General features: G+C 44.0%; 1 protein-coding gene across 8 annotated transcripts in view; it reads left to right on the forward strand.

Moving 5' to 3' along the window:
• LOC147092789 (NACHT, LRR and PYD domains-containing protein 3-like) overlaps positions 1–13,950 on the forward strand; it is a 100,340-nt gene that overhangs the window by 33,056 nt on the left and 53,334 nt on the right. For all 8 annotated transcript variants that reach the window (XM_085976031.1, XM_085976030.1, XM_085976032.1 and 5 more), the window contains 2 exons: positions 6,232–6,327; positions 9,776–9,942. In XM_085976031.1, coding sequence (XP_085832157.1) covers positions 6,232–6,327; positions 9,776–9,942 — 263 coding nt within the window. The remainder of the gene's footprint in view (positions 1–6,231; positions 6,328–9,775; positions 9,943–13,950) is intronic.

Here is a 13,950-nt window from a genome sequence, read left to right on the forward strand (position 1 = left end):
TTAAGAAGATGGGAGGCCATCTTGAAAGTTTTTTAATGTTTTTGAAAAGCTGCCACGGAGAAGGAACGCGCATTCTTGCTGAAAACACCAAAAGTTATTTGTTTTTAAACGGCTGTTAAGAAGATGGGACACCATCTTCATTGTGTTTTAATGTTTTAGACGTTGTGTTTTTACGTTTTACACATTAAAGAAAAAATAGCTCTTAACAAATAAACACACAGAAGGTGAGAATAAAGATGGCGGCCACTCACCTCAGTTCAGAACGATAAGGCCCGCCCACACACGCACTGATTGGTCGATCGTCATGTCACCGAAGCATAGGATTGGTCAATCGTCCTGTCACTCGACTCTAGGAGGGCCCGGCTGCACATGCGACGAACCCGCCCCCGCCACGCATTGATTGGTCGACCATCGGGTTGGTCGACCATCGGGTTGGTCGCCCTCAATGTCACTCTATGGTAATGAGTGGATAATGAGCGGAATGTTGAAGGTTTTTCGGATACCACGGGTGCAATTTTTGTCCGGCCGAATCGTAAATACGCTTACCATCGTTTTGGAACGGTGAGCTTTCTTTCGGCGTAACGCACGCGTAGGTACGCTCTGTAACTTTCGAGCGCATAGCCGGACAGACGCACACCCGAGGACAGACAGATCGACTTCTTTATTTATATATATATAGACTAGCTGGGGGGAGCCCGGCTTTGCCAGGGCTGTTTTGGGCCGGGCGGTTTAAATCGAGTGCCAGGCTTTGGGGCCCTGTCTGTGTCCCTTTGTGAAACAATGGCTGGCAGATCCCTGAGATGAAAACGATTAGTCCCGCCCACACACACACTTAATACCTTGAAAGATGAAAGTGAAAGTACTTATAAAACGTTTTTGGTAAATCTTGTGTTATTTTTAAAAGAGATACTAACTTTCAAAGTAGTTTGAGCTGGAAGCTGAAACAATGGCTGCCAGATCCCCGAGATGAAAACGATTAGTCCCGCCCACACACACACACACTGATTGGCCAACCATCAGGGGAGCTTACTGTAGGATTGGTCAATCGTGACGGCACAGGATTGGTCGAACCTTGACGTCAGTCAATCAATGCTAGCAGATAATGAGTTTAATTTTGAAGGTTTTTCGCATAAGGCGCGAGCAATTTTTGTCCGACCGAAAAGTAAATACGCTTACCAGCGTCCCGGAAGCGTAAACTTTCTTCGGAGGTAACGCGTGCGTAGGTACGCTCTATAACTTTGGAGCGCATAGCCGGACAGACGCACACCCGAGGACAGACAGATAGACAGACAGAAAGAAGCATCCGTTTATATATTTCTACTAGCTGGGGGAGCCCGGCTTTGCCAGGGCTGTTTTGGGGTGGGCGGTTTAAATCGAGTGCCAGGCTTTGGGGCCCTGTCTGTGTCCCTGTGTGAATCTGGTGCTGGGCAACATTTTAAATCGAGTCCCAGGCTTTAGGGTCCTGTCTGTGTCCCTGTCTGTCTACCTTTTAAAAGCTTGAAAGATGAAAGTGAAAGTACTTATAAAACGTTTTTGGTAAATCTTATGTTATTTTTAAAAGAGATACTAACTTTCAAAGTAGTTTTAGCTGGAAGCTGCAGTCAGAGCTGGTAGTGAAACAATGGCTGGCACATCCCTGAGATGAAAACGATTAGTCCCGCCCACACACACACCGATTGGCCAACCATCAGGGGACCGTACTGTAGGATTGGTCAATCGTGACGGCACAGGATTGGTCGAACCTTGACGTCAGTCAATCAATGCTAGTAGATAATGAGTTTAATTTTGAAGGTTTTTTGCATAAGGCGCGAACAATTTTCGTCCGACCGAAAAGTAAATACGCTTACGACCGTCCCGGAACCGTAAGCTTTCTTCGGAGGTAACGCGCGCGTAGGTGCGCGGTATAACTTTCGAGCGCATAGCCGGACAGACGCACACCCGAGGACAGACAGACAGAAGGACAGACAGACAGATCGACCGATTTATTTATATATATAGAATATAGAAGAAGATATATATATATATATATATATATTGCGAGTAAGAGGATAACTAAAGAAAGGGTAGGGCCTATTAGAGATCATGAGGGTAGTCTGTGTGTGGAGGCGGGAAACATCGGTCGGGTTCTTAATGAATACTTTGCGTCTGTTTTCACAAAGGAGAGGGGCGAAGCAGACCTTGCTATCGGAGGAGAGGAGTGTGAAATATTAGATGAAATAAACATAGTGAGAGTGTAAGTGTTAAGGGGTTTAGCAGCTTTAAAAGTGGATAAATTCCCAGGCCTGGATGAAATGTATCCCAAGCTGTTAAGTGAAGCAAAAGAGGAAATAGCAGAGGCCCTGACCATCATTTTTCAATCCTCTCTGGCTTCAGGTGTTGTGCTGGAGGACTGCTAATGTGGAACCCTTGTTTAAAAAGGGAGAAAAGGATAGACCGAGTAATTACAGGCCAGTCAACCTAACCTTGGTGGTGGGAAAATTATTGGAAAGAATTGTGAAGGACAGGATAAATAATTTAGAAAGACATGGATTAATCAAGGATAGTCAGCACAAATTTGTGAAGGGAAGGTCGTGTCTGACAAACTTGATTGATTTTTTTAAGCAGGTAACGAGGGTAGATGAGGGTAGTGCGTTTGATGTAGTGTATGTGGACTTAGCAAGGCTTTTGATAAGGTTCCACATGGCAAACTGGTCACGAAGTTAAAAGCCCATGGGATCCAGGACAAAGTGTCAAGTTGGATTCAAAACTGGCTAGGAGACTCATGGGGTTCCGCATGGCTCAGTACTAGGTCCCTTGCTTTTTGTGGTATATATCAACGATCTCGACTTGAATGTAGGGGGTATGATTTAGAAGTTTGCAGATGATACTAAAATCGGCTGTGTGGTTGATACTGAAGAAGGAAGCTGTAGACTGCAGGAAGATATCAATAAATTGTTCAGGTGGGCAGAACAGTGGCAAATGGAATTCAGTCTGGAGAAGTGTGAGGTAATACATTTGGGGAGGGCTAACAAGGAAAGGGAATACACACTAAATGGTAGGACACTGAATAGTGTAGAGGAACAAAGGACCTTGGAGTGCATGTCCACAGATCCCTGAAGGTAGCAGGCCAAGTAGATAAGGTGGTTAAGAAGGCATACAGAATGCTTGGCTTTATTAGCCGTGGCATAGAATACAAGAGCAGGGGGGTTATGCTTCAACTGTATAAAACACTAGTTAGGCCTCAGCTAGAATACTGCGTGCAGTTCTGGTCACCACATTACAGGAAAGATGTGATTACACTAGAGCGGGTACAGAGGAGATTTACAAGGATGTTGCTGGGAGTAGAGAAACTTAGCTATGAGGAAAGACTGGATAGGCTGGGTCTGTTTTCCTTGGAACAGAGGAGGCTGAGGGGAGACTTTATTGAGGTGTATAAAATTATGAGGGGCATAGATAAAGTGAATAGAAAGGACCTATTTTCCCTTAACAGATGGGTCAAAAACGAGGGGGCACAGATTTAAAGTAATTGGTGGAAGGTTTAGAGGGGATTTGAGGGGACATTTCTTCACCCTGAGGGCTGTGGGGGTCTGGAACTCACTACCTGAAAGGGTGGTAGAGGCAGGAACGCTAACCACATTTAAAAAGTACTTGGATGCGCACTTGGGCTGCTCTAACCTGCAGGGCTACGGACCGAGAGCTGGGAAGTGGGATTAGGCTAGATAGCTCTTTGATTGCTGGCGCGGACACGATGAGCTGAAATGGCCTCCTTCCGTGCTGTAACTTTCTATGAAAAGCAAGGATGTTATGATGAACCTTTATATAAAAAAAACTGAGTCGGCCTCAAAGGAGTACTGAGTCCAATTCTGGGAACCGCACTTTAGGAAGGATATGAAGGCCTTCGAGAAGGTGCAGAGAAGATTCCAGGGATGAGGGACTTCAGTTACAAGAATGGACTGGAGAAGCTGGGGTTTTTCTTAGAGCAGAGAAGTTTGAGAGGAGAAATAACAACAGAAAACGCTGGAAAAACTCAGCAGGCCAGGACAGCATCCGTGGAGAGAGAAACAGAGTTAACAGTTCAGGTCGATGACCTTTCGTCAGAACTGGAAAAAAGCAGGAAATGGAAAGCAGGTTTAGGGGCTGGGAAAAGGGGGAGGGGATGAAAGAACAAAAGTTTGAGGGGAGATTTGATTGAGGTGCTCAAATTCATGAGGTGTCTCAACTAGGGTTGCAAAATTCTGGGAATTTTTAAAAGAGGAAACTTTCCATGGGAATTTTCGGGAATTTATGGGAATTTTGGGAATTTATGGGAATTTTGAGTTTTTTTGCACACTGATGGTTTTTGTCTCTGACCCTTATATTATCTTTGTCGTCAAAATAGACATACTGTTCCATACAAATAGAAGCAGGCTTTCAAAACTTTATTTAGGTTATAATTTTGAACTTTATTGAACCCCCACAAAAAAGACCCATCTAAAATAAAATAAAAAGAGCTTCAGCATATTTAGCCTGTAATTTGTCCTTATTTTGTCCCTTTGAGTCTTCTACTCATGAGTCTTCTGAGTCTTCTACTCCTCATTGCTCCTCCTGATTCTCTGACTCTGGTTCTGACGTGTCCATTTCCTCCTCTGTGTCAGTGTCTAGCTGTGTGGTGGACACTTCTGTATCTGGCTCAATAAGTTGTAGGTTCGCCCGGATAGCCAATATTGTATTATTATTTTGTATATTTTAAATTGAAGGACAACAGAGTTCAACAAGTAACAGGTTTATTTGGTATAAAGTTTGATTTACTTACTGCATCATCACAACATCAGCAGAAAACAAAATGCCTTCCCTCAGGCCCCCTAACCTGGATCTTAAAAAAACTATAGCAGTCTTACAGATGCCTGCAGGCCAATCACAATTCGATATGCAAATATTACAAATAGAGGGAGCTAATCGCTCATCCACTCATCCAACCAATCAGGACACATTTGTTCACAGTCACACACAAAAGTTGTAAAACAAGCCAAGTAAGAAGATAAACATATATTGATTAAGAAATTCCTTAATAATTAAGATTCCATCTCTGTTAGTAATTTTAAGAGAGGACCTGTGGGGAAAAAAAAGAAAGAAATACAAAAAAAACAATATCATGCTAGCATGTGCTTTTTTGGGCAAAATTCCCAAGCTAAACTTCCCGTGGAAAATTTCCGGAAATTTACCGGAAACTTTCCACCCCTTTGCAACCCTAGTCTCAACAGAGTAGATGGAGAGAAACTGTTCCCATTGGCGGAAGGGTCGAGAATCAGAATACGGAGATTTACGATGATTGGCAGAAGAATCAACGGCGACATGAGGAAAAACTTTCTTACGTAGCGAGTGGTTAGGATCTGGAATGCACTGCCTGAAAGTGTGGTGGAGGCAGATTCAATCGTGGTTTTCAAAAGGGAATTGGATAAGTACGCAAAAGAAAAAAAAATGCAGGGCTACGGGAAAAGGGTGGGGGAGTGGGACTAGCTGAAGTGCTCTTGCAGAGAGTCGGCATGGGCTTGATGGGCCCAATGGCCTCCTTATGTGCTGTAAACATTCTATGATTCTATCTTTCTATGATTCTACATTGCACGGGCTCATTAGTCAGGTGCTGACACCATGAGAGATGTTCAATATATTCAAATAGAGGCACCAACCAGGACAAATCTCCATGATCACACGGACAATGTCACTGCCCATAGAGACCAGAGGAATCACACCCAGCTATATATTGTGTATGTGGAGAGATATCATATTCTTAAAATACCAGAATTTAATATCAAAACTCAACAAATCAAAAATATTAAACAAACATGTAAATAAAAATAATCCAACACTGCCACACTGTGTACAACCGAGTGAAGGATCATATAATTCATCAATGATCACCTGCTCGTTATTTCCCTGCAGAATATTCTCTACCTCAGGGATAAGGCTGGTTTTGACCTGCATTGTGAGTAAATCTCACCAATGGGCGCTGCCAGTGCGGAGTCTCGGCCGACGGGAGCCCGTCTGGAACTGGGTTGTGGAGATCAGCGGGACTCACTGGATTTCACTGGGCAGCTGTCTGTGTCACACCTGATGTGGAGAGTTGATCGTAACACTCGGGAAATACTTGATCCCGGAGCTAACAGCTGTTGTACTGATGGGGGAGGAGGGACTTGATATCATGCTTAACAAGGCAACGTTCCCATTCTCATTTTAATATTTTTGTCTAACCCTCTATTAATATATTTATTACAGAGCGTCAGAATCTGGGAACGGCTGTCTCCACCATGGCTGAAGGCCCAAACAGGGGCGAAAATCCAACATCTTCAACAAGAATGGGAATGGACACAGGTAGGTTCACAAAATACTTTAAATATAATTTCTGTCCTGACAAAGGTTCTAGATCTCGTGCAACAACCTGAGCTCACACAGGAAGAGGAAACTTACTGTAAGAAATAGGAGTACGCCATTTGGCCCTTCGAGCCTGCTCTGCAATTAGTATCCAATAATCTATCGATCTTTGTCTTGCATATACTCAACGACTGAGCATCTACAGCCTCTGTGGTAGAGAATTCCAAAGATTCACAACCCTTTGACTGAAGATATTTTCATCGCATTAGTCCTAAATGGCCGACCCCCTTATTCTGAGACTCTGACCCCTTGTACTAGACTCGCCAGGCAGTGGAAACATTCTCCCAGCATCGACCCTGTCAAGCCCCTTAAGAATTTTATGTTTCAATGAAATCAGCTCATGGAACTGGGCAGGGGCTGAGTACAAAACAGGAAGTGAGTGACCATCTGGAGGGGCACTGCAGTCACAGGTGGCGAGAGCCCCAGATTACTGAAACTGTCCAATAGATGCCTAGTACTGGTATACAGTCAGGAGAGAGTGGTACGGGGAGTTTTGAACATTGACTCCAAACCCCACAAGGTCTCATGGCACAGATCAAGCATGGGCAAGGAAACCTCCTGCCGATAATCACTCATCACCCTCCCTCAGCTGATGAATCTGTACTCCTCCATGTTGAACACTACTTGGAAGAAGCACTGAGATTACCAAGGGCACAGAATGTACTCTGGGTGGGGGACTTCAATGTCCATCACCAAGATTGGCTTGGTAGCACCACTGCAGGGCGAATCCTGAAGGACAAAGCTGCCAGGCTGGGCCTGTGGACAGGTGGTGAGAGAACCAACACGAGGGAAAAACCTACTGGACTTCGGCCTCACCAATCTACCTGTCGCAGATGCATCTGTCTATTACAGCATTTGTAGCAGTGAGTACCGCACAGTCATTGTGGAGACGACGTCCCGTTTTCATACTGAGGACGCCCTCCATCGTGTTGTGCGGCACTGCCACAGTGCTAAATGGGATAGATTGCGAACGGATCTAGCAGCTCAAAACTGAGTATCCATGAGGCTCTATGGGCCATCAGCAGCAGCAGAATTGTATTCCACCACAATCTGTAACCTCATGGCCCAGCATATCCCTCACTCTACCACTACCATCAAGCCAGGGGACCAACCCTAGTTCAATGAAGAGTGCAGAAGAGCATGCCAGGAGCAGCAGCATGAGTACCTGAGTGCCAACCTGGGGAAGCTGCAACACAGGACTACGTGCATTCTAAACAGCAGGAACAGCATGCTACAGACATAACTAATCGATTCCACTGCCAACCGATCTGAACAAAGCTCAGCAGTCCCTCCACTATCGGCGCACCCCGGATGCAGTGTGTACCATCTACAAGATGCACTGCAGCAACTCGCCAATGCTTCTTCGGCAGCACCTCCCAAACCCGCGACCTCTACCACCTAGAAGGAAAATGGCATCTGGCGCACAGGAACACTATCATCATCTCCCCCCTCCCCAATCGAACACCATCCTGACTTGGAAGTATATCGCCATTCCTTCATCGTCGCTGGGTCAAAATCATGGATGTCAGTCAATAACGGCACTGTGAGAGTACCTTCACCACAAGGACTGCAGCGGTTCAAGAAGGTGGCTCACCGCCTCCACATCAAGGTCAATTAGGGATGGGCAATAAATGCTGGCCTTGCCAGCGCCGCCCACATCCCAGGAATGAAAAAAAATGTACAGTGCCTGACACTTGTGTGGTTCAAATATTCTTTGCCAGTTACCAGCCCAAACCTCGATGTTATCCAGGTTTTGCTGTATGCGGGCATGGACTGTTTCATTATCTGAGAAATTGCCAACAGAGCCAAACACACTGCACTCATCAATGAGCAGCCCCACCTCTGAACCTTATGATGGAGTGAAGGTGAATCAGCTTGAGATAGTTGCGGCTAGTACGCTGCCCTGGTTTGAGGAATATATTGAGATAATTGAAAGTCAGACAATAGATTGAAAAACAAGGCATCAAGTTGGTGATCTCTGGATTTTTTTGCACTGGACTGCTTAAGGAGGCAGGTCAATGTGTGAGTTCGGGGAAAAGGGAAGGGACGGCCGCGATCCGAACAGACCATTAATATTGGCTTTCAGAAAAGGTGGATGCAGCAGGCAGAAGATAATCAGTTGATATGATTGGAGTTTGGGGGAATCCAGATCTGAGACTAGGGAGTGTAATTAATACAACTGTTGGAGCAGGATCAGCAGATTAATGAAATACTGTAAAGATATTACCAGGAAAAAAAGGAGGGCGATTTTGAAGTAATGAGCGATAAAGTCATTTTATTTATTTTTTCAAAAGGGAAACCAACGAGGTTGAGCATTAAAAAGAACATCGACTGAATGTTACGTGTGTGAATGTAAACATCATTCCAAACACATAGGAAAGCTAAAACCAAGACTGATTGGGGTCCAGTAACTGCGATGTTTGAACAAGACTAGGAGAGAAATGCTTCTGGTTAGAATGTTTTCAGCAGCGAGAGAACATTGTTGTGGGTGGCTGTATTAATAGCTAGATTGTTAGATTGTATCTGTCCCAAAATCAGACCAGAGCACTCAATACTGCAGGAAATCACGAGGAATGTTGAACATGTAGTAGGAAGGTGAAAAGGGAGAGCGCGCGGGGGTAGTTAAAATGGTATATGCGACAAGGCCAACAGATAACATAAAAAGTCAGGGTTTATATGAAGTGAAATAATAATTCAAGGCTGTCGGACTCGGGATGAAGGGGGAATCTAGTTGTAGAGGATGAAGTTTTGAGGAGATACCATATATTTTCTTTACTTTCTAAGCATGATTTTGGTAGTGCGAATGTAGGTGTAATTGAGGAGGATGTGGGACCATAGTTTGAGATAACCGTAGAGAAGGACTTGGATTTTAGAAAAATAACAATATGGAAAAGTCACTGGTCCCTGAGAAAATGCACTCCAGGACGTTAAAAGAAGTCACAGAGGCGATAGAGAGACTGCACTATTTTTCAATCCATTTAGATATAAACAATATACTTGATCGCTGAAGGAGCCCAAGTAACGTCTCTGTTCAACAATGGAGGAGAGAGGAAAAATCGGGTATCTAGAACAGTTGGTCTATGGCAGTCGTGAGCAGACGCCTGGAATTTGTAATTTAAGGTTGAATTAGTGAACGTTGCGATAAAGGGGATGATCAGGGGAGGCTGGAATGGATTAGCTGTAGACAAGTCGTGTTTGAAAAATTTAAACACTTTTTTTAAAGAATTGACTATGTAGATTGACTGGATGTAGCAAGTGCGTTGTATGTGGTTTTTCACAAGGTGTTCGATGTAGCTCACAGGAGGCTTCAGCCGTCTGGTATAAGAGGAAATGTTGCAGCTTGGATATAAAGTGGATTGTGTTAAGTTTTCTCCATTTGTGTTCACAGATCCGAACTCTTCAATCATTGAGTTCTTGACAAAGTGTGACGATTTCCAGCTGTTCAAGTTGACGAAATTCTACTGGGACAGACTGGAACAGGCGATTGAAGTAGGGGTGGACGGAGTCAGCTCGTTGTTAACACACAAGAAGCATTTCAGTGGACAAGAACATCGGGTGAGTGGGAGGGACACAGAATGAGTTTGGATTATTTAAACATCACAGACCTGATAGGATATCAGATCTTAGAATCACAGAATGTTACAGAAGAGAAACAGGCCAATAGGAAAGTAAGGATTATAATTGTTGATGATGTAAATCTGAAACAACACAAATGTGAAAATACCCAGGAGCTCCGTCGGTATCTGTACAAAGAAACAACAGGGTACCAGGTCCGATATAACCCATGTGGGCTGAACTCAAAGGGAACCAATAATTTTAGTAGCACTGGGAAACGGAGTTGGGAAACAACTGACGGGATTTGGAAGCAAGTTCATGAGTTGAGTGACCTACAAACTACTTAAAGTAAATTGCGGAACTGTAACCAGTGAACAAGTTTTGGACCCAAACAGCGCAAACAACCCAACAAAAATACCTGTGGGGAGTGTTGGACCAACCGAATAGAATGATCCAACTTATATTGATTCAGATACCAGAGCTAAATCAACTTGTTGGTTCTATGAAGATCCTCAGGATATTCAAGTAAATTATACAGCTATAGTTAGTAGAATCACGGAAACTTATAGCACAGAATGAGGACATTCGACGTGTCGTGTCTCTGCTGACTCTTTGAAATAACAGTCCTGATTAGTCCCAAGTTCCAACTTTTTGTCCATAGCCCTGTAAGTTCCTCATCCTCAAGTACTGTACTTGTCTAAATCCCTTTAAAATTATTTATAGAATCAGCTTTCACCAACTTTTCAGGTAGAGCATTCCTAATCCTGACAACTCTGAGTGAAAACAATTGTCCTCATCCTCCCTCTAGATCTTTTTCAGTGATTTTTAAAAAAATCTGTGACCTCTGGTTATTGAACTACTCACCAGAGGGAATAGTTTTTTCTCTCTCTCTTCGATCAAAACCTCTCATCATCTTTAAAACCCCTATTTGGTCACCTTCTTTGTTCCAAAGAGAACGTTCCTAACTTTTCCAACCTAGTAGTAGGAAACCTTGGAGTCTGAATACTAACCAATCCAGACAGGTTCTCAGCATGGGATACCAAAGAATTACTGAAAGTGCCCCAATTTATACACCTAGATCAGGGGGTGTTAAACAGACAGTTCCATCCTGTCCATGTAACTGAAGTCGCTCATCCCTGGTGCTGGCTGTAATTTATTAACATATGTCTTTACAAGTGACAGTTTTGTCCTGTGATGGTCTAACAGTTTCCCCACCACCGACATTAGGCCGACTGGCCTGTAGTTGCTGGGTTTATACCTCCTTTTTTGAACAGGGGTGTGACATTGGCAACTCTCCAGCCCTCTGGCACCACTGACATGTCCAAGGAGGATTGGAAGATTGTAGCTAGAACAACGACAATTTCCACCCTTCCTTCCCTCAGCAACTGAGGATGCATTTCATCCGGACAGGGTGGAGTTTATACTTTGGGTGCTGCCAATAATTTAAGTGCCTCCCCTTTACCTATTTGCATCTTGTCCAATTTCTCTATTATCTCTTCCTTTACTGTGACATTGGCAGCACCCTCTTTTGTGAAGACTGATGCGAAGTATTAATTTAGTACCTCAGCCATGCCCTTTGTCTCCACAAAATGATCTACGTTTTGGTCATTAATCGGCCCCACCCTTCATTTGATTAACCTTTTACTATTTAAATATTTATAAACGACTATAGTATTTCCCTTTATGTTAACCAATGATATTTGCTCATGCAATCTCTTAGTCCCTCATATTTCCATTTACAGTTCTCCTGCACTTTCTGTATTCTTCTTGATTCTCTCTATTGTATTATGAATATGACATTATAAGCCAACTTTATCTGTTTAATTTTAACTTCTATATCTTTAGTCATCCAGGGAGCTCTAGCTTCCTTCTCCCTCATAGGAACGTGTCTGGTCTGTACCTGTGATATCTCCTCTTTGAAGGCTTCCCATTGCTCATTTACTGTTTTACCTGCCAATTTTTGTTTCCAATTCAACTGATCCGTTTACAGCTCACTGAAGTAAGCCCTCTTTCAGTTGAGCATCTTCACATTAGATTGATCATTGTCCCTCTCCATTACTGCTTGAAACCTAATGATATTGTGATCGCTGTTCCCCAAATGCTGTCCCATTGAAACGTGCTCCACTTTCCCCATTTCATTGCCCATAACTAGATCTAGCACTGCGTCCTTCCTTGTTGGGCTGGAAATGTATTCATCCTCTAATCATTTCAGGAATTCCATCCCTCCTTGGCATTTACTCTGTGTTTTCCCCAGTCTACCGTCACTCTCCCCCACTGCACTATTTGTTTCTTCCCTATTCCCCCATAACTCATTATATCCAGGAATGTTAAGTTCTGATTCCTCCCCTTGTTTGAGCCAGGCCTCCATATTGCTATTATATTATAACCCATATGCCTGCAGCTTACCAACATTATTGGTCACGCCCCGTGCATTGATGCATATGCATTCTAGACACGCCTTAGTCTGTTTGCATTTCTCCCCTGTCTGATTCCTCCTCTTTCTGGATTGTTTCATATTCTAGCGCTATTTGTCTCTCGCAATGCTCGATACACCTTGGGGCCGATTTTCAGTGTGCCGTGAGGCGGGCTTTTAGGCATGTGCGGGGCAAAAATCCCGAATTCGGGGGTCCTGACTCCATCCCGTCCAAAACCCGCCTCCACGTAAGTTTCAAGGGAGGCGGGTACCTACCCCGCACTGGGACCCACCAACCCGAGGCGGGAAGGGATTAATGCCAATTAACTGCCTGTTAACAGGCAGTTTTTAGCCTAATCCCTATTTTGAGGGGTGTAGTGTAGGATTCCCGACGGCTCCAAACCACGCCAGGTTAGGGCAGGTGGGCCGTCAGGTTGAAGGACTTGGAGGGGTTGTGATGTCGGTGTTCAGGTGAGTGATGGGTGCATGAGTGCAAAGGTAAGTGTGTTTGGTGTGTCTAAAGAAGTTTAAATTACCTGTACTTACCTCTACAGCCTTTCTTCCTCTAGGCTTCGGGAGTCCATCATTCAGCCGGCACTGAAAGCAGAATGGCCGCGAGCTGTCAAAAGGGGAGAGTTCTAACTGAGTCTGTGTAGAAGGACTCAGGTTAGAAATCAGACTGTCAGTGTTTGACAGCTTTAAACAGCTGTGAAACGCTGATATTTCATCTGTCAAGACATCCTGACAGATGAAATTTCAGTCTGTGATGTCACCTGTTGCTGGGTGGCCCTTAATTGGCCTGCGGGCTCAACAAGGTCAATCAAGGGAAAATCGCGTGGATTGGCCGGACGTCGATGGAGGCGGGACTAAAACCCGAGGTAGTCCCGCCTCCTTCCCGACTGCTGAATGAAAACCCAGCCCCTTGTTTCTGCTCTCAAGCTCTTCATCCTGGTTCCCGTCCCCCTATCAAATTAAGTTAAACACTCCCATTCATGGCCAATAGTTGCATAGAGCATTGCTGAGGCCACAATGGACTGAGCAGGATTGAGCTCCTAACATCAGAATGAACGAATAATGGGGAGTGGAGTCAGAGCAGGGCAGAACGGATCATACTAGGACCTTGGACCTTCCATTACAAAACAGAGCTGAATTTATGTCATTAAAGGGGAAAAAAAAAAAGAGATGAGGAGACCATGATCCGGGTCTTATGAATGCTTGAAACGATAAAACAATTGAATTGTAAACAATCGAACTGTAGACAATACTGTGGACCTTGGACCGTAATTACTAAACCAGAGACATGATACAAGCCTCAAGACGAGACCAATGGTCAGCCCCAATTCACATTGAATTGAATGTGTAGCAGTCCGTCCAGTATCGAAAGCATTAATGTGTCCAAAAAGTCTCAAAAAATTGGTGTCAATTGAATAAAACTGTGGATTGTCGAAAGAAGTATAGAATGAAAAAATACTGGAGAGAACACAATGTTGCTGCAGCAGAAACAATAAGTATAAATAATCCAAGCACAGTTAATTAGTGGCGATGTCAATGAGCAGATATTTGATGGAGTCAGACAGCGGTGTTCAGATTAATGT

This window comes from Somniosus microcephalus, unplaced genomic scaffold, assembly GCF_052327205.1.
Source record: "Somniosus microcephalus isolate GS21.2 unplaced genomic scaffold, FLI_Smic_1.0 unresolved_chr2, whole genome shotgun sequence".
Taxonomy (NCBI): domain Eukaryota; kingdom Metazoa; phylum Chordata; class Chondrichthyes; order Squaliformes; family Somniosidae; genus Somniosus; species Somniosus microcephalus.